Source organism: Meles meles, chromosome 17 (genome assembly GCF_922984935.1).
Source record: "Meles meles chromosome 17, mMelMel3.1 paternal haplotype, whole genome shotgun sequence".
NCBI classification, from domain to species: domain Eukaryota; kingdom Metazoa; phylum Chordata; class Mammalia; order Carnivora; family Mustelidae; genus Meles; species Meles meles.
The window spans coordinates 2,834,192-2,861,052 of NC_060082.1; the positions used below are offsets into that span (position 1 = coordinate 2,834,192).

Genomic DNA, 26,861 nt, shown 5'->3' on the forward strand with positions numbered 1-26,861 from the left:
TTAAGCAATAAAATATAATTTTTATCATTTTTGTAAAGAAAAAAGTGAACTACCTGATGTTGAAACTCATGAACAGTGTTTCTAGGACCACAAACTGTGAATCTTTTCTGTATTAATAGCTGGAAAGTTCTTTCTATTCCTTTTCCTAATAAGAATTGATTGTGAGAAAAAAATCAGAGACACACACAAAAATTTCATCTCTAAGCTTTTATAAAAATAGAAAAAAGGAATTGTCAAAACTGATGGAATGGCATCTATAAAGTGTAATATTATCAAGCTATTACATTGAAATTTTAGAAGAACATTTAAGTATGAAAATGTACTAATAAAAAATCAGCACAAATAAAATACTTGGGAACATCCCAAATACCTGGAAATTAACAACATTCTTTTAAATAATTATTGAATCAAGGAAAAATCATAATGGCTATTAGAGACTATTTAGAACTGAATAAAATATTTAAAAAATATACCAATAATCTAGAAGAAGATAGGAAGAGTGAGCAGAGAAAGATAAATCAGAGGAAAACAAAAAACGAAAAGCAGAAGGCTTAAATCTAATCATATCAATAGTAACCAAACTTTGGGATTCAGTTCCACAAGTTTTAGAATCAAACCCCCATAACTTTTAATGCTGATATTATACAAGAAGAAAGGTTGAAATCGAATGACTTCTTAAAATGTTAAGAAGCAAGAAACTGGGGGGGGGGGCACCTGGTGACTCAGTCAGTTCACGGACTCTTGATTTTGGCTCAGGTTATGATCTCAGGGTCATGAGACTGAGCCCTAGCTCGGGCTCCATACTGGGTGTGGAGCCTGATTGGGATTCTCTCTGTCCTTCTCCTTCTGTCCTTCCCCCTCATTTCCAATTTCTATCTTTAAAAAAAAAGGCAGCAAGAAACAGATGAGCAGAGCAGAAAACATATTCATTGTCTATTGTTGTGTTTCTATTACAACAAATAAAGCAGCTTAAACCAACAAACATATATTTCTTGCGGTCTGAGTGGGTGAGGGGCCTGGAATTCCACTGGGTATTTCGCTCAAGGTGTCACAAGTCTGAAATTCAGTGTCAGTTGACTGCATCCTCATAAGGAGGCCTAACAAAGGTAAGATCCCCTCTTGAGTTCCCTTCATTTCCTTTCCGCTGTGTGAGTGAGGTCCTCTTGTTCTTGCTGCAGTGGCCTGGGGACCAGCCTCAGCTCCTGCCCATGGTCCCTCTCCTCATGGGCCCTTTCCAGCATGTGGCTTGCTTCTTCTTTGAGGCCGGTAGGAGAACCTCTCTGATGCTTCATTTCTTTTTCAAGACATACCTGATTAGATAGCTTGGGAAAATCTCCCTTTTGATTAACCAAAGATCAATGATTAGAAGCCTATATATTGAGTGATAGCTCATTATATTGACAAGTCTTGATCACATTCAACAAGAGAAGATAAGACAAGGATTAGGGTCTTTGGGGGCAGGAATCTTAGGACCTATCTAAGAGTTCTGTCTACTACATACAAAGTAAGTCAGAGGAATAAAACCATAAAGATAACAGAAGAAATCAACATACTGAAAAACAAAAAAACAGAATCAATTAACAAAGACCAAAGTCAATTCTTTGATAAACTGAGAAACTTAGCTAAATGGATCAAAAAGTAAAGGAGGAAAACCATCAGCAATACTAGGAATGAAAGAAAGTCAGCACTAAATTAGAAATTATTATGTAAAATTTCATGTTAATAAAATTGACAACTAAATGAAATCAGCAAATTTCTTGGAAAATACAACTTGCCAAAATTGACACAAAAAGAAAAAAAAGTGAATAGTCCTCCATCAATTAAGAGCTTATGATCAAAACCACAATGAGATATCACCTCACACCAGTCAGAATGGCTAAAATTAACAAGTCAGGAAATGACAGATGCTGGAGAGGATGTGGAGAAAGGGGAACCCTCCTCCACTGTTGGTGGGAATGCAAGCTGGTCCAACCACTCTGGAAAACAGCATGGAGGTTCCTCAAAATGTTGAAAATAGAACTACCCTATGACCCAGCAATTGCACTACTGGGTATTTACCCTAAAGATACAAACATAGTGATCCGAAGGGGCACGTGTACCCGAATGTTTATAGCAGCAATGTCTATAATAACCAAACTATGGAAAGAACCTAGATGTCCATCAACAGATGAATGGATCAAGAAGATGTGGTATATATACACAATGGAATACTATGCAGCCATCAAAAAGAAATGAAATCTTGCCATTTGCGACGACGTGGATGGAACTAGAGCGTATCATGCTTAGTGAAATAAGTCAATCGGAGAAAGACAACTATCATATGATCTCCCTGATATGAGGACATGGAGAAGCAACATGGGGGGGGGGTAGGGGGATAGGAGAAGAATAAATGAAACAAGATGGGATTGGGAGGGAGACAAACCATAAATGACTCTTAATCTCACAAAACAAACTGGGGGTTGCTGGGGGGAGGTGGGATTGGGAGAGGGGGAGGGGGCTATGGACATTGGGGAGGGGAGGCGAACCATAAGAGACTATGGACTCTGAAAAACAACCTGAGGGTTTTGAAGGGTCAGGGGTGGGAGGTTGGGGCAACCTGAGGGTTTTGAAGGGTCAGGGGTGGGAGGTTGGGGGAACAGGTGGTGGGTAATGGGGAGGGCACGTTTTGCATGGAACACTGGGTGTTGTGCAAAAAGAATGAATACTGTTAAGCTGAAAAAATAAATAAAATGGGAAAAAAAAAGTTGAACTCCTAGACACAGACAGTAGAATGGTGGTTTTCAGGGTCTGGGGATGTGGAGAAATGGGGAGATGTTGCTGAAAGGGTAAAAACTTTCAGGTATAAGAAGAAGAAATTCTGAGAAGCTAATGTACAACATGATGATTATAGTTAATAATACCATATTACATACTTGAAAGTTGCTGGTAGATCTTTAAATGTTCTCACCAGAAAAAGAGAAATGGTAGTTATGTCATATGATGGAGGTATTAGCTAACACTGTGGTATTAGCTAACAAAATCCTTTTGCAACATACAAGTTTATCAAATCAACAAGTTGTGCATGTTAAACTTATACAATGTCACGTGTCAATTCTATCTCAATAAAGCTGGAAAAAGAAAAACAGAAAAAAAAATTAAGAGCTTATGTACCTTATCGAAATACTTTCCCATGAAGAGAAATCCAGGTCCAAACAGCCTCGCTGGTGTATTCTATCAAATATCCAAAGAGGAAAACTTTCAATTCTATACCAACTCTTTCAGAAAATTGAGGAGTATTACCAAGGCGTACTAGTAATAATTTCAAAAGGAAATGAAAAGTCCACTTGTATTGGCATACAGTATAAAACAATTAGGAATAAATTTAATTAAAAATGTGCAAAATAGAACTACAAAAATGGGAAGCTGTATGAAGTTCATGGATAGGAAGACAGAGTTTTTAAGATGGTGGCTCTCTTCAAATTCATCCACAGATTCAATGCAATCCTAATTGAAATTCTAAGAGGCTTCCTTAAATACATTGAAAAAATCCATGTATAAGTTCATATGGAAAGGCAAAAAACCTGGGTTAGTTAAAACAATTTTGGAAAAAAACCAGCATTATTGATGAACTTATACCAACTGATCTCAAACTTAACACAGAGCAACAGTAATCAGGAAAGTGTGGTTTGGGGCATAAGGACAGACGTGTAAGATCATCTACTGGTAACCCAGAGGTAGGCTAACATTGATATGGCCCATTGATTGCTGACAAGGTTATAAAGTAATTCTATGGGAAAGAGGTAGGGTTTCTGTTTTTGTTTTGTCTTTTAAGGAAATGGTGGCAAAACATCTGGATGTCTGTATGGGGAAAAATCAACATCAACTCTTACCTCACGCTGTATAAGAAAATTAACTTGGTATGTACCACATATCTAAATATAAGTTAAAAACTGTTACATTTCTAGAGGAAAATGTAAAAAAGATATTTATAATATTCAGTTAGGCAAATAGTTTTGAATAGTTTTGAAACAGGCTATACAAAACGTGAACTATAAGAGAAAAAATGGTAAATAATTTCTATTAAATTAAAAATCTTTTCTGTTTGAAAGACACAGTTAAAAGAATATAAACACAGGTCACAAATCAGGTGGAAATATTTGCCAAACATATATCTGACGCAGGGATATATATCCCAAATACATAAATAACTCCAATAATTGGATAAGAGATGAACAACTCAAATTAAAAAGAAGCAAAAATATTCCTTTGGCTATTCGAGGTCTTTTCTGGTTCCATATAAATTTTAGGATTATTTGTTCCATTTCTTTGAAAAAAATGGATGGTATTTTGATAGGGATTGCATTAAATGTGTAGATTGCTTTAGGTAGCATAGACATTTTCACAATATTTATTCTTCCAATCCAGGAGCATGGAACATTTTTCCATTTTTTTGTGTCTTCCTCAATTTCTTTCATGAGTACTTTATAATTTTCTGTGTATAGATTCTTAGTCTCTTTGGTTAGGTTTATTCCTAGGTATCTTATAGTTTTGGGTACAATTGTGAATGGGATTGACTCCTTAATTTCTCTTTCTTCAGTCTTGTTGTTGGTGTACAGAAATGCAACTGATTTCTGTGCATTGATTTTATATCCTGACACTTTACTGAATTCCTGTACAAGTTCTAGCAGTTTTGGAGTGGAGTCTTTTGGGTTTTCCACATATAGTATCATATCATCTGCGAAGAGTGATAGTTTGACTTCTTCTTTACCAATTTGGATGCCTTTAATTTCTTTTTGTTGTCTGATTGCTGAGGCTAGGACTTCTAATACTATGTTGAATAGCAGTGGTGATAATGGACATCCCTGCCGTGTTCCTGACCTTAATGGAAAAGCTTTCAGTTTTTCTCCATTGAGAATGATATTTGCGGTGGGTTTTTCATAGATGGCTTTGATAATATTGAGGTATGTGCCCTCTATCCCTACACTTTGAAGAGTTTTGATCAGGAAGGGATGCTGTACTTTGTCAAATGCTTTTTCAGCATCTATTGAGAGTATCATATGGTTCTTGTTCTTTCTTTTATTAATGTGTTCTATCACATTGATTGATTTGCGGATGTTGAACCAACCCTGCAGCCCTGGAATAAATCCCCCTTGATCGTGGTGAATAATCCTTTTAATGTACTGTTGAATCCTATTGGCTAGTATTTCGGCGAGAATTTTTGCGTCTGTGTTCATCAAGGATATTGGTCTGTAGTTCTCTTTTTTGGTGGGATCCTTGTCTGGTTTTGGGATCAAGGTGATGCTGGCCTCATAGAATGAGTTTGGAAGTTTTCCTTCCATTTCTATTTTTTGGAACAGTTTCAGGAGAATAGGAATGAGTTCTTCTTTAAATGTTTGGTAGAATTCCCCTGGGAAGCCATCTGGCCCTGGGCTTTTGTTTGTTTGGAGATTTTTAATGGCTAAAATTAACAAGTCAGGAAATGACAGATGCTGGAGAGGATGTGGAGAAAGGGGAACCCTCCTCCACTGTTGGTGGGAATGCAAGCTGGTCCAACCACTCTGGAAAACAGCATGGAGGTTCCTCAAAATGTTGAAAATAGAACTACCCTATGACCCAGCAATTGCACTACTGGGTATTTACCCTAAAGATACAAACATAGTGATCCGAAGGGGCACGTGTACCCGAATGTTTATAGCAGCAATGTCTACAATAGCCAAACTATGGAAAGAACCTAGATGTCCATCAACAGATGAATGGATCAAGAAGATGTGGTATATATACACAATGGAATACTATGCAGCCATCAAAAGAAATGAAATCTTGCCATTTGCGACGACGTGGATGGAACTAGAGCGTATCATGCTTAGTGAAATAAGTCAATCGGAGAAAGACAACTATCATATGATCTCCCTGATATGAGGACATGGAGAAGCAACATGGGGGGGTAGGGGGATAGGAGAAGAATCAATGAAACAAGATGGGATTGGGAGGGAGACAAACCATAAATGACTCTTAATCTCACAAAACAAACTGGGGGTTGCTGGGGGGAGGTGGGATTGGGAGAGGGGGAGCGGGCTATGGACATTGGGGAGGGGAGGCGAACCATAAGAGACTATGGACTCTGAAAAACAACCTGAGGGTTTTGAAGGATCAGGGGTGGGAGGTTGGGGGAACAGGTGGTGGGTAATGGGGAGGGCACGTTTTGCATGGAGCACTGGGTGTTGTGCAAAAAGAATGAATACTGTTACGCTGAAAAAATAAATAAAATGGAAAAAAAAAAGAAGCAAAAAAATGCTTATTCAGCAAATGTTGCTGGAACAAGTGGATATTCACAGGAAAAAAATAATATTTTCCCTATACTATACATATATCAAAAAAAGTCACTTTGAATGGTGCATAGACCTGAATGTACACGTGAAAACTATAAAAATTCTAGCAAAATGTAGAAGAGAATATTTTTGACCTCATGGTATACTTTCTTAGATAGGAAACACAAATAGGCTCATAAAATTAAAAAGTTGATAAATTGCACTTTTTCAAAACTAAAAACTTGTGCTCTTCAAAAAATATCTTTAAGAAAATGAACAGTAAGTTACAGAAATAGAGAAGATATTTACAACTTGTAAATCAGACCAGAATAAAAAACTAAAGATGCCAAACACTTGCAGAAGTGGAAGGTGTGAACAGACCCTTCACAGAAGATCTGCAGAGAGCCAATAAGGACTTGAGAAGAGAATCAGCATCACGGATCAGCAGAGAAATTAAAACCACAGTGAGATCACACTACACTACAACACACACTCTTTGCAGTGGCTAAAGTTCAAGGCTGCCAATGCTAAGTGTTGACAAGGGTGTGGAACTACTGTAGCTAGCAGTCAGTGCTCCCGGGCGTGTGGCACGGCGCAGGTGTTTGGAAAAGAGTATCAAGCCTCTTCAAGTCTTAAATGTAAATCTACCACGTGAGTCAGCAATTCCACTCCCAGCTATCTACAAAGGAGCCATGGAAACATGTCCACACAAACACTTGTATGTGAATTTTCATAGTAGTTTTATTTCAAATAATGATAAATGAAAGAAGATAAATATCCATTTACAGATAGATGGATAATAAAAATGTATCACATCCAATGGAATATTATTTAGCAATAGAAAGGACTATGTTGTGGCTATTTGAAACAATGTGAATGAGTCTCAAATTCTTCTGCTTAGTGAGTGACGCCAGGCACAAAAGAGTACACGCTGTATGGCGTTATTTACATAAAACTTTAGAAAATACACCCTAATCTATAGTGACAGAAAGCATCTGGTGATGGCAGGAGATGGTGTGCAGGGAAAAATGTGTTCCTCACGGCAAGAGAACACTGGGGAGTGACGGAGATGTTTGGGATCTTGATTGTGGTGGTTTCTTGTTTTCTTGGTTTCTTATCTGCCAAAACATGAAATGGCATACTTCAAATATATGTGATTTATTGTGTTTAAATGGTTCTTCCAGACTTTTGTAAATAAATAAATAAATATAATGTAAAGAAAGAAATTATAGTCATGTCTTAAATCTTGAGGTCTTAAATGTTACCTTCCTGACTAGCTGGAAACATGATGTCCTCTTGGATATTTTCCCAATTCTTCCTTAGCCTCTCCCTTGCTGCTGACGGGTGTTGTTTGCCCTCAGTTTGAGGACCTGGGTACGGAGTACTGGGAAGAGGGTCTGCACCCCATCAGAACTGTTCTGAGCACCAGAGAGCCCCTTGCTGTTCCTATCTTTCGCTGGCATCATGGATCTTGCCCACGTGAGAGGCTGCCGTCCTGGTGTCTGACATGCCCTCCTGCAGAATGACTCTTACTGGCCCCAGGATGCTGCATGATGCTGCCTCTCTCCCTTGGGGACTGCCTTTTGTCAGCAGTTTTTCAGATGGGCTTCTCACAGCTGGGACCTTGTGGCATGTCCCTCTACCCCCATATGGCTCTATTCTTCCTGGAACCCAAAGTTGGGAGGCATTTGGGGCCAAATTTAAGCATAGACATAGATTACACCTGGATTTTTTGCTCTCTTTAAAGGCCAGGCGTACATTCTGGAGAGCGTTTTGTACCTGTTAATATGGAAACAAGACACAGAAGTCACTCTTTCGTAACAAAAATATATATTCCCTCTTTAGGAAGGACATCACTCCCCCATCCCCCTCAGCCAATTAGCTTGCCAGCCAAATTCATGAGGCTAAGATTAAAACCTCAAATTGGATTAAGCTTTGTTGCATGTTATACTTCCCCTTACCCAGGATTCTGACACCCATGGGGAAAGGAATAATCTTTGAAACACGCTTTGTTCTTTTTATCTTGCTATTCCAAAGGTTTGCAAAGCCTTGTTGTGTTATTTACTTGAAGTCCTAAACAGGGAAGGTGTAAAATCAACATCGTCCATGGCGTGTATCAGCTGAAGCACACCAGTCCTAAGTGAACGCACCAGCTGGCGATAGCCTATCGTTTTTACAGCGATCGAAAGTTCAGTCTCACCCCAGGTGACAAATCCCTTATTCACGTGAATAAAAGCCACTCCAAGCAACTCTACCACTTTTCTGGAGACCTAGGAACAGATGGCTTGCTTTTTAAATGCTTTCTCCCATGGTAGACACTCAGCTCTTGAATTACTTGGGAGTCGGTGGGCAATGGGAGTGGTGTGCTCGGTGGGCCCCACTGACTGCCTGCGTCGCTCCCTCCCCTGCTGGCTCAGGCCACGTGGGCTCCCGGAGACACGAGTCTTTGCCATCTGAGTCGTGAGAGTCACCGGCTCTCCTGGGCCTCCAGGGTTGGTGCTGATCTCTGGAGCCTCCAAATAGTGGGTGTTGAACAACCAAACCATGGAGATTGACTGCCCTAGGTATGGGGGAGTTTGATCCTGGGGGAGAGGAAGACTCGTGAAGGCCCCAAATTCTGAGCAAATTGGTGTGTGTCCTATATCTGCATTCATCCTCTTCATTAGCATCGTCATCATCAGTGACTTACCACCTGTCCATCTAAAAGAGGAAACAAAGTGTTTCAATTGTTCATGCAGAAATGGCGTGGTCAAAGCTTTCAGCGCTCAGAGCACATGGTCGTGACAGAACTCTTGTGATCCTGGCTAGACCACTTGCCCTTCCTCCTTGTTCCACGGGTGTGGGAAGGGAAGGCCCACCTGCCCTGTTTTCACGTGTCTCTACTGTGTAGAAATGTGGTGTTTACTGAAATGCTGCCCATTCTGTTCCCAGAGAACACACAGACTCAGGCACGGGGTGGGGTGGGGGCAGACCTTCACCCAGCCTGCTGGATGGAAGGAGAAGCATGCTTGTGGAGAACAGGGGGAAGGCATTAGGTGCTCCCAGGGTCTTCGGGGGCCCCTCTGGGTAGGGGGCTAGCGGTCCGGAGCTGATGGTGCACACAGGAGATTCTCATAGTTTTCTGCAGCATCTTCATGGGCCTGGCCTACAGTGTCTTCTGGTGGTGCCTTCTTCAGCTCCGAATAGATGACTGCAGGTTCCTGGTGGAAATCCCACAAACAGTGAGCACCTAAGCACAGGTGAGGGGAGGAGAGCTCTGCCAGAGGGAGGCGGAAAGCGTGACCCACCTCATCCTTCCAATGTGTCCTTGGTGAACGCGCTGTTGGATGGGAGGAGGGAAGACAGCATTAGTCTGTGGGTAACATATTCAAACTTACAAGCCACTCACAATGCATTTCAAAATCTCCCTTCCGCAACTGGGCTCTTGATGGTTTGCTCTGTGGGGTCCCTCCACCCCCACACGCTGATAAAGCCTTTCCCCTGCCCACAAAATGCCCAGAGTGACTCTCCTAATGATTTCCTTCTTTCTCCACTGCTCATCGCCCCAGCCAAGTGGTCCCCCTGCTCCCATCCCTCCCCCTTCAGGGCCTCTGTGGGTGCGCTGATTGGGAGAAAGTGGAACACAGACTTCGCTTTATGCAGAGAAAGCGGAGGAGGCTGGAGAGGGGGTTGGTAATCTAAGGCCACACGGCAAATTCCCAGCGAAGATCTGCAGTGAAACATTAAGAAAATTCAGCGTGTGTGTTTCTTCTCTCTCCAAGGGTCCTCTGGATCTCTTTCATTCATTTATTAGTAAGTATTCAGTAAACAATGACCTTCTATTAAGCTACAAGGACAGAGAAACCACAACCAAACTCAGTCCGTGTACCCAAGGAGCCTATAATTTTTAAGAGGAACAGTGGATGTGTAGAGGTATGCAACAAGTAGGATGGGCACCAGATGGAAGTACATAATGAACTCTGCTGTTGCCAAAAGACTAACCCATCCTCCCAGGCTTGGACACAGGGAGGGCTGGGGGGAAGTTTCACGGAGGCACCTGAACTATATCTTGACCTGTGAGCAGCGGTCACTGGGCAAACTAGGTGGGGGAAGGGCATTTCAGGCAGATGACACACGGGATCACCAGAGCATGCAACAGCCCAGTGTGAGCAGGAGGATGGGAAGGGTCAGCTTGGCTGGAGTAAGGGCAGAGCTCCGGGAGGGGCGGAAATGCAGGGGGAAGTGAGGTCCAGCTTTGGAATGAAGGGACACCGAGGCTGGGAATCCAGGCCAGGGTGTGATAGACAGGGCCTCTCAGAGGAATCGTGCTGGAAACCGTGTCTGGGGGCCAGAGGAGGGTGAGATTAGAAATCGGACCATCTGGGAGAATTATGATTGACACTCGCAATTAGCAGTCATGCGTTCTTTTAAAACAATATTTGAAGAGGCCCATAGTTTCCTAAGCACCGTGCTGGGTGCTACTGGTAAGTTCGTGGAAACACTAGTGTCTGTCCTCAGAGAGTCTGTGGGGTCCCGTGGCAGTGCACATGGGTCCAAGGGAAGAGACACAGCCATATGGCGGCAGTGTGGGCGCGGATGATGCCTTCCTTACGCGGCCCACTCATACTTGAGAGGCCTGATCTGAGGCCCCTCGTGGATCCGCTCACACACGGCTGCCTCGCCTCCCCTGGTCTGGAAGGGGTCTCACCTGGATTTCCGCTTGTTTGCTGGCTGCTCCAGATCTGGGAATACACCAGGTTGTCATCTCCAGGATTCACTGTGAGAGAAGATGACAGCTCGCTCCAGCCAGAGCCCACGTTCTAGACTCTTCTCAGCTACTAAGTTCATGGTCTCAGACACGGTGCCAGGAGTGTCATTTTCAAGTTGAGTGTGACTCAGTCGTGGGCGGTTGCTCAATCTCCCCTCCCACCTTGGCTCATCCCTGGGGCCCTGGGCTACTTAGGAGGAAGTCTCACCATTGCTGTACACTGGCTGTAGCTCCATCACGGCTGGTGGCTCAGAGTGGGGGCGCCTGTGGGGTTCTGTGCTGCAGGGTCTGGACCAGGAAGGCTCCTGATGCTCCTTGGGACTGTAACTGGGACAGACAGGGAGAGACACAGGGCGAGAAGGATTTGTGGGTCACACCGAGTCTCAGGAAGACCAGTGTCCGGGAAGAGCCCAGCGTGGTCCCTGTAAACATATCACAGCTCTGGGGACGCCTGGCTGGTTCACTCGGTAAAGAGTCGGACTCTTGCTTTTGGCGGAAGTCATAATCCTAGGGTCGTGAAATCGAGCACCGCGTCAGGCTCCACGCTCAGTGTGGAACCTGCTTGGGATTCTCTCTCTGATCATTCCCTCCTTCTCCCTCTGCCCTCTCCCTGCTCGTGCTCACTCATGCTTGCTCTCTCTCTTTCTCTCAAATAATAAATAAAATATTTTAAAATACATCATGGCTGCCTACCCTGAGTCCGCATGACTCTTTCAAGAGAACTCAGAAGGTGTGTGTGAGGCGACGTGTGGCCCAAGACAGCGTGGCGGCGAGGGACAACTCACGCAAGGTCAGCAGGCCAATGTGCGGCGTCTCGGGGTCTTTTCGGTAAACAGTTAGATCCTCCTAACTTCTTATTGTTCTCAAACACTTAAATGTTGAAACGCTGATACACAAAGACGTTCGCACCTCCCCGGAACGTGACCTTCGTCTTTTTTAAAAGGTCCCTTTCAATATTCCTGTTCATATCACAATCATCTGCCTTTCCTGTAAGATATCTTGATGGATCTCTGGGAAAAGCGTGTTTTTTCCCCCACTTCTGTTTCCTTCTGCAATCAATACTGTGAATTGAACCTTGCCAGCATTTAATAATTATGTCCCGAATGAGTGTGTGATGGAGGAATGAGGGGGAAGTCTGAGCTGGAGCCCTGTGACCGAGGATGCCACTAGGGTGGGCGTGGTCTGCTCTCCACCAGGGCACATCGGAAGAGGCAGACTGACACGGAGAGCAAGTGACAGGAGTCCTGGGTATGCAGAGGTCTGAGTGAGTATCATTCATAGACATGGCTGGAAGTGGCTTTCTGAATCACATTTTTGGATTTTGTAATAATTTGGAAATGTTAATAGGAAGTCCAGTCAAATATTTTTTAATGCACATAGGACCCCGTGGCCCTGTCTTGTGGGTATGAATAGATCATGACAATGTTGTCAGCATACGAAATGAGACTCACCTGGGTGTCCCAGTGGCAGGAAGTCCTCCTGCAAAACAGAAGATCAGTGGTTGTGAGTGAGCTGTGTAGGTAGTGGGCTCCACATCAGAATGCCCTTCCCGGGAAATCAGATTCATTTTAGGTCTCAGCCATGGCAGATCTTAGAGAACATCGGGCTCTATCCCCCTATGGCATATTACTGATGAGGAAGGTGGGGTCTGGAAAGATGGTTGCCCAGAATCATACTTATTCAGCCAGTAAAAGCGGCAAGCACTCTAAGGAGGTGTGGCCGAGTAGCACAAGAGAGACAACTTAGTACTTCACACTGGGCCCAGTGCTTCCCCTCTTCCTCTTCTCTGCCCTGGCTGCAGCCCCAGGAGATGGAGACCAGAGACAGAGTTCCTACACCGTGTGAATAAATAGGGCTCCTATAACCAGCTTGGACCTGTCTGTACCTGTGGTCCTTGCAAACCCAATCAGCTGGGTACATCCTGTTTTCTCCACACCCCTTCTCCCCTTCTCTTTCACCTGTCTGATTCCAACTGATCTTTCCTCCTCCAGGGCTTTCCCTGGGGCCAGCGAGCTCTGGAGTGACCTATCTACACACACGGGGAAACCTGCAGTATTAAAATCACCATACTGGATGGCAGTTACCTATTTGTAGGTTTCCCTCCAACTCTCTCCATCATGCAAGAGGGTGTTCCTTGAGGCTGCAACCTCATCTTAATTATTTTTATTTTCCCAGTGGATAAAATGTTGACAATATTCAGCAAAGTTTGGTTCAACAACTGAACAAATTAAAGTATATACTTTGATGACTAAAAAAGGGGGGGCATGTTGACAATTGTATAAGAGGTGGTTACAGGTAAACCTATTCTAGAAGGCTACTCCATCAGTCTTGAAAATATGGCAGTTTACCATCATCAGTGAGACACTGAAATCCTTTTGGCCTGCCCCAATGCAGGACGCCTCCTAGAGCCCATTCCCGACTGCTGCCTGTTTATTCTTTTATTTTTTATTTTTTAAAATATTTTATTTATTTGACAGAGAGAAATCACAACTAGGCAGAGAGGCAGAGAGAGAGGAGGAAGCAGGCTCCCCGAGGAGCAGAGAGCCCGATGTGGGGCTCGATCCCAGGACCCTGGGATCATGACCTGAGCCGAAGGCAGAGGCTTTACCCCACTGAGCCACCCAGGCGCCCCACTGCTGCCTGTCTATCTATGGCTCTGCGTCTGTCTCACTGGGCTTAGACGCCATGAATTATTACCCCAAGTAAACATTGTCATCAAAAATGACTGATGTCTGCAAACCATGAATTAAACTAGAAGTGCATGACAGCTCCTTAGAGAAATTGCGATTCGCATCAGTCAACAGCCCCTGTCCTCCCTTGTGGGTGGGTGAGCTAAGTCTCAGGATGTGTCTGCAAGTCCGTGTATCTCTTCATTTGCAAAAGACAGAATAGACCCAGAAGGTGGCTATTTACACGACACAGGTTAGTATCACTGAAGACGTACGGGCTGGTCCAGGACTAAGCAGTTTACATGGGTACCACCAAAATGGTAAATAGTATCGTTATGACCATAAAGAAACTGGACTTGGAGAGTTTAATTTATCTGCCAGATATCAAGTAGCTGGCAAATTACATTACTGGAATTTTCATCCAGGCAGTTCAGTCACAGAGTTAATACGGTTAACCACTCTCTTTGGGAATGGGTTGGATACATTTAGCCTAAAGGAGCAGACAGAATTCTCTTTTCAAAAAAATGGAGTAAATACCCAGCAGGACAATTGCTGGGTCATAGGGTAGCAACAAAACTGAGGGTTTTAGAGGGGAAGGGGGTGGGGGTGTTAGTCCCGTGATGGGTATAAAGGAGGGCACATGTTGCTTGCAGTACTGGGTGTTCTACACAAACAGTGAATCGTGGAACACTACACTTATTTGTGGAGCATAACAAAGAACACGGAGGACATGGGGAGATGGAGAGCAGAAGGGAGTTGAGGAAATTGGAAGGGGAGGTGAACCGTGAGAGACTATGGACTCTGAAAAACAACCAGAGGGTTTTGAAGGGGTGGGGGGTGGGAGGTTGGGGGAACAAGGTGGTGGGTATTAGTGAGGGCATGTGTTGCATGGAGCACTGGGTGTGGTGCAAAAACAATGAATACTGTCATGCTGAAAAGAAATAAAAAAAATAAAGACGACAAAAATAGAAAAAAACTAATGATGTACTGTATGGTCACTAACATAACATAGTTAAAAAAAAAAAGAAAGAAAAAGTGGAAAGGGCTGAGCTCCTCCCTGAGCAGGCTGATGGATAATGAGAAGGAAGTTGGCAAGATTATGAAATGAGGAAGTCAGATACCCTCTGACTGGTAGACTGTCAGAATTTCTTACTGAGTTTGCTGTTTAAAACAAGACTTCCTCTAGATCGAGAGGTCAGAACCTCCTGGGTTTCTGTTCTCATGGATCACGTAAAATGACAGTTGCTAATCTTGACTTCCCTGTGTTGGCTGTTGTATGGCTGAGCAGTCTATTTTTTGACCATTATTAACTTCAACGGTAAGGTCTTCATGTCTGCACTTCTAGAATGTTTTTAATTAGTAAGTGACACAAATACAGGTGATAAAACAGAAAAGTAGTTTTGAAAGTAGGGATGTGACCAGCCTTCCGTAAGTCACAAAGGTACAGTGGGGAGAATATGGAGTCAAAGGCTAGGAAGACCCCCAAGTAAGTCCCAACTCTGACTCTTAATAGATACACGAGTTTGGAAAGATAACTTACGAAATATCTCCATTTTTTTCATCTCTAATATGGCGAAAATAATATTGACTGAATTGAACTGAGTTGTAGTTGTTGAATAACTGGGACTAGAAAAACTACAAAATTGCATATAATAGGCTTTAAATGAGTGATACATTTTATGATGAGTACCATAAAGCTTAGTGCTCTTATTCCTTTCATATATATTTTTAAAAATGATATGTAGACTTAATTTACATGTAATGTTATTTAAGAAAATACTAAATAGCTTTACAATATCATTCATAAAATGTTGGTGCCATTTTTCATGCAAAGAAACAGGACAGAGGCTCATTGATTGACCTGAAAACAAAAGAGGAAGGAGACAATGCTTGATCAGCATCATTAAGAAAAAATATGTACGTTTTTTCATTAAATTGAGATCCACATATTCTTTTTTATTTCTTTGTTTGCTTGCTTGATTTTCAATATAAGCCCTAAGAAAGGGAGAACAAAAGCATTTGGCCTGACAGAAAAGGAAGTGTCATGTTATGCCAAGTGAGAGACAGACAGAAAGAAAAGTTTTAGTAATTCCAAAATATAAAGTAGTGAAACCTTCAGGCACCCAAGACACTGAATTTAAAAGTCCATTAGTTCAAGAATCCCTGATCCATGAAAAACATTTAGAGAGGAAAAAAACGCAGTCACAGAAGAACAAAGGATGATAGCGTATTTCTTGTTAGAAACAATGCACACAAGAAGATAGTAAAGCAATATCTTTAAAATATGTAAAGAGGAAAAAATTTCTACCTATAATCCTATATCAGCAAAGGCATCTTTCACAATGAATGCAAAACAGAGACTTTTACAGACTATATAAAACCTAAAATAATTCATCATCAGGGATCCATCTATTAGAAATGTTAAAAGAAATCTTTGGGGCAGAAAGGAAAATAATACCAGATGGAATTTGAAGGTACAAAAAGAAATAAAGGAAATCAGAAGAGGTAAGTATGTAAAATTCTTAAATTATACTTAAGTCTCTTAAATTATACTTACTAACTAACAGGTAAGTGACTGTATGCAAAAGTAATAGCACTGTAGCTAGGCCCTCCTAGCTACAGAAATGGAGTGCACAGTGGAATATCCTTTTTTTAAAGACTTCACTTATTTCTTTATTTATTTACTCATTTAGAGAGAAAGCGAGTGGGAGGAGAGTCAGAGGGAGAGGGAGAAAGAATCTCATGCAGACTCTGCAACTCAGCGTGGAGCCCAATGGGAGGCTTGATCCCATGACCCTGAGATTGTGGCCTGAGCCAAAATCAAGAGCTGGATGCTTAACCGACCAAGCCACCCAGATGCCCTATAATAGTAATATTCTTTTTTAAAAAGATTTTATTTATTTATTTGACAGAGAGAGAGAGAGATCACAAGTAGGCAGAGAGGCAGGCAGAGAGAGAGGGAGGGAAGCACGTTTCCCGCTGAGCAGAGAGCCCAATGCGGGGCTTGATCCCAGGACCCTGAGATCATGACCTGAGCCCAAGGCAGAGGCTTTAACCCACTGAGCCACCAGGCGCCCCAGTAATATTCTTACCCTATATGTGAAGTGACTGAATGCACCTGAAGATAGACTGTGGTAATTTAGTTATCTATACTAGAAATGCTAAAACAACCAGTGAAGTAAACAAAACAAAGAATTATATGCCTATTATACCAACAGAGGGGAAAATGGAATCATAAAAAATACTCAGTTGGTCTAAAAGAAGGTAGAAAAAAAAGAAAAGGTAAACAAAGAACAGATGGAACAAATAGAAAATAAATAGCAACAAAATAATAGACTTTAAATCTAATCTTGTCATCACATTAATATAAATGATCTAAATACCTTAGTTAAAAGATAGAGACTGTCATATTGGATAAAAAGCAACAATTAATTATATGCTATGCATTTATAAAATATGCCTTAAATATAAGGGCCTATATAGGTTATAAGTGAAAAGATGGATAAAGAAATACCATGTTAGGGGCACCTGGGTGGCTCCACCAGTTAAGCATCTGTCTTCAGCTCAGATCACAATCCTGGAGTCCCAGAATCGAGTCCTGCATCAGTCTCCTCCCTCAGCGGGGAGTCTGCTTCTCCCTCTGACCCTCCCGCCTCTCATGCTATCTCTCTCACTCTCTCTCTCAAATAAATAAACGAAATATTCTTAAAAAAGAATACCATGTTAACAGTACTTTATTAATACATTAATATCAGAGACGACTTCAGAGTAAATGGCACTAACAGGGATAAAAATATCATTTCACAAGGATAAGCTGATCATTTTACCAAAAACACGAACAATTACAAACATTTATGCACCTAATAAAAAAGCTTCCAAACACCCAAGGCAAAACTTGACGGAATTGTAAGAAGAGATGGATAAATCCATAGTTAGCGTTGGCAATTTCAATACCCCTCTTTCAATAGTTGATAGATCAAGTAGAAAATCATTATGGATATAATAGACTTTAGCAACACGACCAGTCAAGTTCATTAGCAGACCTGTACTCTGAGAAATGTGAAATGTACTTCAGGCAGAAAGAAAATGACACCATATGGAAATATGGAGACACAAAAAGGAATGACAAATACTAGAAGTGGTAACTAAATGGGTGTTACCTTGACATCAAGTCTGATAAAGATAGGATAAGAAAATGAAGCTACCAAGCAGTATCCCTCATGAATGTAGTTGTAGACATTCTTAACAAAATTTTACCACATCAAATTCAACAGTCATGACCTAGTGAAGTTGACCTCAAAAATGCAAGGTTGTTTTGACATTCAAAATTCAAAATCCGTATCAATCGACTAGAAAAGAGAAGCATATGATCATCTCAATCAATGTAGAAAAAGCATTTGACAAAGATCTTCCTTATAAAAATCCTCAGCAAATTACAAATAGTAGGGACTTCCTTGGCCTAATAGAGAGCATCTACCAAAAAATCCAAAGCTAACATTATCATATTAAATGATGAGAGACCAAATACATTCCCCTAACATCAGGAACAAGACCCGCTATGCTGATATGCTATATCTCCTCTCACCACTTCTATTCTGCATTGGACAGGAGGTTCTAGCCAGTGCATTAAGGCAAGAAAAAGAAATAAAAGTAACTCAGATGGGAAAGGAAGGAGCGGGACTATCTTTACTTGCAGATGACAGAATCACCTACATAGAAAATCTGATGGAACCTATAAAAGAGAGGCTGCAACTAATAAATATGTACATGGCAAGGTTGCAAGATACAAGATCAGCATAAAAAATAAATTATATTTCTATATACCTGCAATGATAAAAAACTGAAATTTTAATTTCTTTTTTTTAAATTTCTTTTCAGCGTAACAGAATTCATTGTTTATGCACCACACCCAGTACTCCATGCAATACGTGCCCTCCATAATACCCACCTGCCTCCCCCAACCCCCCACCCCCTGCCCCTTCAAAACCCTCAGGTTGTTTTTCAGAGTCCATTTCATTTCATTCTCAGCATCCATATTAATTTTCCATATTTCACAATATTTGACTGGCACTCAAATATATTTCAGAATGTATGGTTTGCACCATGGCTATTACCTACGTTTTGTTGTTACAAATGAAAGACTTTTTAATATTATTCCTTTTGCTCTCAGTAAGCTTTGAGCCGGGGGTGGAATGGCAAATACTTACCTTTCTAATTTTTAATTGGAAGCACAACTCTGCTACCTAGTTTAAATCTCAAATTAAACACATGGAGTGACAACTTCATTGAGAAATGTATTCTGCCTTTTTGTCACTGTTGCCTACGGAGTGCCAGGGAGTAGAACTGAGGGTTTAGTTTTGGAAGAGAATAATCATCTTAAGAGAATGCACTACACAAATCCGAATTATGATAGCAAGGAAAAGTCACGACATTAGAAGGTAACACATAGACACCCACCTGATTTCCTTTGGGTCCTGAAGTAACTCACCAAATAAGCCGTAGCAGCAAGGCCAGGCACACTTAGCAGGCACCCGATGACGCCCACAGTGATAGGGATTACTTTGCTTGTGGAATGCCCTACATGGGAAGACCTGTGTTTGAGTTCTGGTGGCAAGTGTTTTTGACCTAGACAACATGTAGGTGGGGAATAGAGACCTATCAGGACAGTTCTGATTCCTCCATTTGAATTATCTCCACTATAATTGGTAATTTTCAAAACAATGGCCCATGGTTGTCAGCATCTAAGATTGAAATCTATTCCTTTTCCTTCCCCCGTGAAATCAACACAGTCTCCGGAAGCCCCAAGCCTTTGTGCGCATGTTCAAAAACTCTTTGATGGTAGAATTTGTACGGTCTGTAGGAAAAATATTTTACTGACCTGAACTGTAATCTGAAACTCAGGTACCTCCAACACACCTGTGAAGTTGAGTGTCACCATGTAACTTCTCTGGACCCCCAGGCCATTGTCAGCCCCACAGGAGTAGTTTCCAGAATGTTCTGTGGTCAGAGAGAGGTTAAAAGATGCTCCTCCTCCAGAGGGTGCCGATGTGTTCCCCAGGATGACATCTTCATGATAAAACCAGTATACGATCGGGGGAGAGCCTCTCTGGGCCTCACAGCGAAGTTCTAACAAATCTCCCACTACAGCCTGGGGCCCGGCAGGGTTGAGGGTGAGGACAGGGCGAGACACTGGAACTGAAGGAGGAAACATAGTTCATCGGTGGTTTTAATTGAGTATGTATACCAGATAATAAAGGAAACACCCAGCATAATTTAGTAGTGGGAATATAGACCTAGGATCAAGACAAGTCCCACCTGTGACGCTGAGGGTCACCGCCTCACTGCGCTGGGCCCCCAGGTTGTTGTCAGCTTCACAGGCATAGTTTCCAGAATGTTCTGCGGTCAGAGAGAGGTTGAAGGAGGCTCCTCCTCCAGAGGGGGCTGAGCTGCTCCCCAGGATGACGTCCTCATGGTAAAACTGGTACAGGATCGGGGGAGAGCCCCTCTGGGCCTCACAGCGAAGCTCCACCATGTCCCCCAGCACGGCCAGGGCTCTGGGTGTCTTGACAGTGAGGATGGGGCGGGACGCTGGAACTGAGTGAGACAGGAGCTGTCAGAGAGGGTCTCACCTTACTTTCCATCTTCGCCATTCCTCGGCTGGCATTTAAAGCTTCACACCTCTTTTCCTTGCCTTCTTCAGAAGATCCTTCTGGCTGACAAAAAAACTAATCCCTGGCTTGGGAACAAGGTTGAGTGAAAAAGCAAGGAACTTACTTCTTGGTGTGACTCTGATCCATTTACTGAGGATAGGGCCTTGCATATTGTCGGCTGAGCAGTAGTACCTCCCAGCGTCCTGCTCCCTCACTGCGGCTATCCGCAACTCTGCTGACAGGGCACGCATCATCTTCCTGCCCAGACTTCTCTCCGTGCCCTCCCGGTGCCAGGAAAATGCGATAGTCCCTGTACCCTTGGCTACTGAGCAGATAAGGACCATCTCTCCTCCTTCGATCAGCTGGCCCCCAGGGGGCTGGATCTCTAGATTCACATCAGACACAGGGATCCCTAGGAGGACAGAAGAGAATTTGAGAAGGTCTCAAAGGCAGGTGCTACAGAGCCAAGGAGGAGGCTGGTGTTGCCACGAATAAGCCAATAGCAACAGGTACAGTAGGCAGGGGTCCAAAGTGGGAAATAAGGGATTGTACATTATTACGAAGGGAACATTACCTGTCCCCACACACAACAGTTTCTGTCCTCGGGTAACACGGGCACCAGGTCTATCTTCTTTTAAACCTAACGTTGACCACAGTAAAATTTTACAGACCTTTATCTCTAAGGCACCTCTGTTGCATCAATGGGCCATAAAGAAAGAGAACAGGGAAGTTTCCTTGTGTCCTGAAGTGACTTGATTCAGCACCCAAATCCCTCTCCATCCTCCAAGCCTCCTTCAGGCTCAGCACCACCTCCCCACCTTCTTCTCTATTTCAGTTTGTGTTTATCTTCCTCTTTTCTGATTGTTTTGGAACAACTTTTGATTGACACATGGACACCCCAAAGGGCCTCTACAGACTGACTGCATGTGCTCATTGGTGCTTCTTGTTAACCATTGACCCACTATAGAATGTACCCTGTACGTCTTTGTGGCCCTCGCAGGTTAGACAACCCAGCAAGTGATCAATAACGATTATTACCTAACTTAGATGGAAGAGAATGTTATAGGGAAGTTAGGCCAATGTTGAACCTAAGAGAAAAGGATAGTGGGATGATTGGTAGCTCCTCTCTGCCATGTTCACTATGTCAGGGAGCAGGAGAGGTAATTCTCTGCTCTCCTCTCCCTTCCCTCTGCCCCAGAGACACTCACTCTGTACACGTATCTGGGATCTCAGGCTTTCTTTAATGATATTGGGAGTCACTGTCTTTGCCTGGCACCAGTAGGACCCTAAGTCTTCACTCCACATGGTGGGGATCTGGAGCTCTGAGGAGTTGCTCCAACCAGGTTCCAGGACCTTATCTTCTCTGAAGAAACAGAACTGAAGCCAAATGTATGACCTTGGTGGAGGAAGCCAGGTCTCACATTTCAGTTTCACTGGGCTCCCCTCGATGGGCTGGGAAGGTCTGACTCTCAGCACAGGTTGTGGAAACAGCTCTAGAGAGAAGAACAAAAACAGTTCCCAGGGCAGTGAGACTCTGAGCTCCTGGAGAGGGACACCTGTGTCCTCAGCACAATGTCAGAAGGTAGGGACCCATGGAGATGGAACCACCTCTCATCTCCTTCCCATGGCTGCTCAGAAGAGGCCTCTCATAAAGTCCTCACTGATGAGTACCCCTCTTTGATCCCCATACAGTTTCTCTATCAAGACCTATTACCCACAGGAGTATAGCCATTACCTTGAACTTGTATCTTTAAATGTTTTGAAGTTTCTTTCCATGTGCCCCAAAAATATTTCCTAGAAGCAGTACAATGATATTTACTGTTGTCCCTGGAGACTGAATGTATTCTGAACTCTGACTGATATTGTGGCCACTGTCTCATTTTTCCTTTATTTTTGTAGTAAGTCTTTTCAGAAATATCTTTTTCTTCCTTGCCCAGGCATCTCAGAGTTACATCCTCTCCTTCGAAGACAGGGTGTGAAGCCTGGAGGATCAGCCAGTCTGCAAAGAGTGAACAAACATCCTCCATCTGTTTCTTTCTTCAAACTCTCACTTCTGCCCTTGGGGGAAGAGCTATGGCCCTGTACACATTGGTGAATGTCCTCCACCACCATTTCCATGTGGCCCCACTACTAATGCTCTCTTGTCCTAGGTAGTGAACTGATTTTCAGAAAATGTACCTAAGAGATCCTCATATGTATCATGAAAAGAGGAATTTTCTGCCATATCTTCCTTCAGACCCGAGTCCCTTCTTGCCTGGTGGCTTCTGGGTTACTGATGTGTCTCTGGATGGAGGAGATGGACAGCGTGCTGTCCTCCACAGCCCTATCTCCTCATGCTCCCAACTAGGATCAATTCGTCAAATACCCTCATGCCTGCTTACAACACTGTCTGTGTTCCCTGCGGTCACCCAGCTTTCAGACATGTGCCCAGCAGCTTGGTTTCAGAGACTCACTCCTTTCCTTCCTCACCAGATAAAAATTCCACATGCACAGGGTCACTGAGGGAAGATCTTGGGGTCTTGCATGTGTAATATCCAGACGTGTCTATTTGGATTGTTCCAGCTCCACTTCCCAAGGAAATCCTATTGTAATACCAAAATTCGTATCTCTGGGCCCAAGAACGGCCATCCTTGCAGGTGAGATTCACTTTCTCTCCCTTGAAGGCTCTGGACCATGGAGGCTCGAGGAGAAGAAAAGCTTTTGGAAGTGCTTCTAAACGGGAAAGAGAAAGGTGCAGGCAGGTGAAGGCGGATGGGAGGGGGCTGAGCCCAGGGGAGGTCCCAAACTGCTGCTGGGCCGATTCCCATCAGGAAAGGAGCAGATACAACTGGGGGACGTGCCTGGGGCAGAACCTGCTCTTCCTCACCCTTTGCATAGGCCAGAAGTGGGCAGGTGGGTGCCCTAAGGGAGAGGTCTTAGGTCCCTGGAGTGGGGTCCGAAAAGCTTGGGAGATGGGATGTATAGCTGGGGACACACTGTGAGGGCCTCTGAAGGTGGCTGATTCTGAAATGTTCTTGTCCTGTGCATTCCTGTCAAGGTCCAGGGGGGCCTGGGATGTAGTCTCTAGACTCTGAACAATCACTTCCTACTTGGTTGCTCATAGGTAATGAACAACAATATTTTTTTTCCTGCTTTCGTTACTTTTAAACTTTGTTTAACTTGAGATTCTATGGGGAAGGCAACTTTTGTCTATACTCCGTCTAAGTCAGACACAATAAAAGATGAAGGGACATAAAGAATTTGAATGGAGAGGCATGGGCTGCTTGAGAAATCCCCTTTGTATATAAAATCGCAAATGCCGAATGGGACCAGAAATGGAAGCAGGGCAGCAGCACGAGCTCCCTTCGGAGTGTATGAAGATTTGGGTGCAGCAAAGGACAGAAAAGCAGTGAATAGGAGCTGCTTTTCTGTCCTTTGATGGTGGCTCTAGCTTGAACATATGGGTGTGGGGGATGGTCCTTAGGGAAAAAAGGAGGCAGATGGAAGGTTCTGGACATTAGCCTCCTGCTTCTGCAAATGCTTCCTTGCCCTGCCCTGATGGGGAAAGGACTGAAGGCTGCAGAGGTCACAGGAGGCTCTGCTCACCGCCCATGGTGACAGGTGTGACCCCAGAGTGGCGGCACCACTCATTCGGGCACAACCTCAGCCCCATTTCTAGGGACAGGCATGCTGACTGGAAGAACCAATGCCCAGAAGGCAGGAGGGAGAAGGAGAGGAAGACTGACCTGATTGCTCTCGTCCGGGAGCTGTGAGAGAGCCAAAGGTTAGAGGTTAGCATGGGGTCACACTGTTCCAACCCTTGGTGAGACTCTGAGAAACTCCCAGCAACCCAGCCACAGTCCCTTCTTAGGCTCTCCCTCCCATTCTTTCCACACATTCCATACCTCCCATGGCCCCCAAACAAAAATGCAGCCTCTGATTTCTGTGATGAGCGTGAATGGCTCGTATCCACAGCCCTGGCCTCCTTGCTATGCACACAGCAGCTCGCGCTCCCTCTCGCTCTCCTCTCTGGCCTGAACTGGGCGGAGCAGAGGCAGAGAAGGGCTTGGAGAAATGCTTTATCTTCCCCTTCCTCCTCACTTCTTGGGAACTGTTTCCCCTACTTTTCCTTTCTTCTTCTTTTTAAAAAGATTTTATTTATTTATTTGAGAGTGAGAACAAGAGAGAGCACAAGCAGGGGAAAGACGGGGGGAGAGAATCAGGCGCCCCGCTGAGCAGGAAGACTGATGCGGGGCTCGACCCCAGGACCTCGGGATCAAGACCTGAGCCAAAGGCAGAAGCTTAACGACTGAGCCACCTGGGCATCCTTCCCCCTACTTTTTCAGTCTCTGGTTAAATATTGGCTTAAAATGTCAGGAAGGAGCCACCTTGCTCCGCAGACCTTCCTCCCCTCGCCCGTGTGGGCAGTAGCTGTTTCTCTGGGAGGTTAGAGGTGTGGTTTCACAGAGAGAAAAATCCAAGCTTCCTACGAGGTGAGAAAGGAAACGGGCAGGAAGCCAAGGTGCTGTGAAGGATTGCCAGGTCTCTGGAGCCTTTTGGTTTTCCTGGAAACCTAGCTCTGCTCACTTTCCACCTCTTGCTATGTATCTGAAGCCCAAGGGGAAGCAGAGATAGAAGCCCCCTGGTTTTCCCTCCATCTGCTGACATTAGGAACTTGGGCCCCTGTCCCAGTCTGACCCCTACTCACCCAGGATCAGCAGCAGCAGCCACAGAAGCACAGGGACCTGGTCTGGCCGATGGCAGGGAAAGCCCATCTCACCAGAAGCCAGCTTCTCTCCCGTCTGTGAAGGACGGCCAGAGAGTGGTACTCAGATAAGGCCCGCAGAATTAGAAAAAGGAAGTAAAATAATCAGGTCTTGCTGGTGTTCTCAAAATGTAAATGTGGCTACCTTCCTACATGGCCCTTGTCTTTCCGGCCGGTAGCTGTGCCATTTCCGATGTTGGTGGCCACCTTCTGGTGGTCTACGTCTGCCAGGACAAATGTCTCCAAGGCTGTGCCTGGGTCCTCAGAAAATGCCAAGCTGTGGATTTGCTAGTATGCAAATAACTTTTTCTTCATTTCTCAAATGGAAACCCCCCTCCTTACCTTAAATTCATACAAACCTCGTTGTCACGTGAGGTCCTAGTACAGACACACTTGGTCAGTCTGGCGTCAAGGTGTGTTTTATGATGGGAGCCCCACAAATCAAAGGGTTAAAGCAGATGTAAAACCTTTTGAGCTTTATATAAGCTGGACTGAAGTTGCTGAAGAGGAAAGTAAGAGAAGTCCGCAGACTGACTCAGCTGGTGGGGCCTGTGACTCTCCATCTCAAGGACACGAATTGCAGCCTCACGTTTGGTGCTGAGGCTACTTAAAAAACAAAAACAAAACCATATCCCTTTGCAGTTTAGCAGAATAGGCTTCCCTAAGTGCCCCTGAGACCTGCACAGATTGGAGGTAAGTGAACAAGCAGACAAACATGAACCTATGTTGTTCAGGGGTTCAGCCTGTCAACAACCACATCGCGCCTAGATCAGCCCCTGTGGTTCTCACCATTGACCCTGCAACAACCATCAGGAAACACGGTGCAGGGGTCGGGGGGAGTTTGTTACTCACATGTCCTGGGAAGTACATGACACATCTGGGACCTCACAGCGAGGCCACAAGACTGGGGTTCTTCTGCTTTTGTTGGGATCAAGGTGGAGGGCACTTTGGGTTTCATGGACTTACTCTTTATTGAAGAATTTAACATACGAGCAGAAATTTAAGTTTGTGAGGAAAAAGCAACAACAGGAGATCCAAATGGTCAGTTAGTGAGATCAGCCAAGATCTCTGAAACAAAGGGGGGTAGGGTGGAGGGAGCTGGCTCGGTCCAGAGGCCAGGAGCTGCCACCATGCAGTGGGTGCTCCGGGCACCACAAGCTTTAGGCAGGCCCTTGCCCTTTAAAGGGAAACCCCCATCCACTCATATAGAAACCCTGTGTGTCCAGTGTGGACCATCCCCAGAGGGGCCCTCTACAGCCTCACGGTCCAAGTGTCTTTCCTAATTATTTCCTGTTTCAGTCCCCAAAACACTTCTCATAGTTTGTTAATTTCCCTTCCCAGTTCTAGAGGGTTCTTGGCCATTATCTCCTTATCTTTCTGGTCCTTCCTTCTTCTGAAATCCTCACAATGCAGACATTGATCTGCTTCATGGGCTTTTTTCCTTTTTGCTCCCCTAACTGAAGTATTTCTGGTGACCTGTTTTCAGCTCTCTGGTCCTTTCTTCTGTTGGGTCTCTAATGAGGAAAACAAAGTCAAGAGAAATCTAGCTTAAATTAAATCTCCTTACGCCTTGCATCCCACTGATAGATCCCTGAGACATGTAGAGTGTGACCTTCCTTGAGGAACTCAACCGCTGCCTTAATGTTGCTTTGCTAGAGACCAAGAGTAATCTTATCTTAATGGCAGCTAGACACTCAACATCTCAAAAGGCTTGCTTCAAAATTCCTTTCTAACTTACTTTGTCTCTACCCCCACCTCCCTCCG

General features: G+C 43.9%; 1 protein-coding gene across 11 annotated transcripts; it reads right to left on the minus strand.

Annotated features, from left to right (window-relative positions):
- Positions 1 to 7,031: 7,031 nt before the first annotated feature.
- Positions 7,032 to 25,583, minus strand: FCRL3 (Fc receptor like 3). Of its 11 annotated transcripts, none has more exons than XR_006815564.1 (15): positions 25,041 to 25,582; positions 24,079 to 24,099; positions 22,823 to 23,065; positions 22,089 to 22,352; positions 21,562 to 21,846; positions 20,478 to 20,765; positions 20,019 to 20,297; positions 19,620 to 19,898; positions 19,161 to 19,328; positions 12,486 to 12,513; positions 11,243 to 11,355; positions 10,975 to 11,043; positions 9,575 to 9,606; positions 7,553 to 9,487; positions 7,032 to 7,405 (listed from the first exon to the last, which is right to left on the minus strand). XR_006815564.1 is itself a non-coding variant. In XM_045982844.1 (15 exons), exons 2-15 carry the CDS (start codon positions 24,242 to 24,244, stop codon positions 9,362 to 9,364), a joined length of 2,202 nt encoding a protein of 733 aa, XP_045838800.1. In that variant the 5' UTR covers positions 24,245 to 24,371; positions 25,041 to 25,583; the 3' UTR covers positions 7,032 to 9,361. The 11 variants fall into 11 exon arrangements, 7 of the variants coding, with proteins under 7 accessions (XP_045838800.1, XP_045838798.1, XP_045838799.1 ...); XM_045982844.1 differs by adding an exon at positions 24,238 to 24,371 and having other exon boundaries at positions 7,032 to 9,487; positions 25,041 to 25,583; XM_045982842.1 differs by having other exon boundaries at positions 7,032 to 9,487.
- Between the last annotated feature and the right edge of the window lie 1,278 nt (positions 25,584 to 26,861).

Coding starts and splice junctions, on each gene's coding strand:
- FCRL3 (XM_045982842.1), bottom strand. CDS start 25,107: ATGGGCTTTCCCTGCCATCGGCCAGACCAGGTCCCTGTGCTTCTGTGG. Junction 22,353..22,822: donor GCATGTGGAATTTTTATCTG/GTGAGGAAGGAA, acceptor CACTCTTTGCAG/ACTGGCTGATCCTCCAGGCT. Junction 19,899..20,018: donor GGTGACCCTCAGCGTCACAG/GTGGGACTTGTC, acceptor TTCCTCCTTCAG/TTCCAGTGTCTCGCCCTGTC.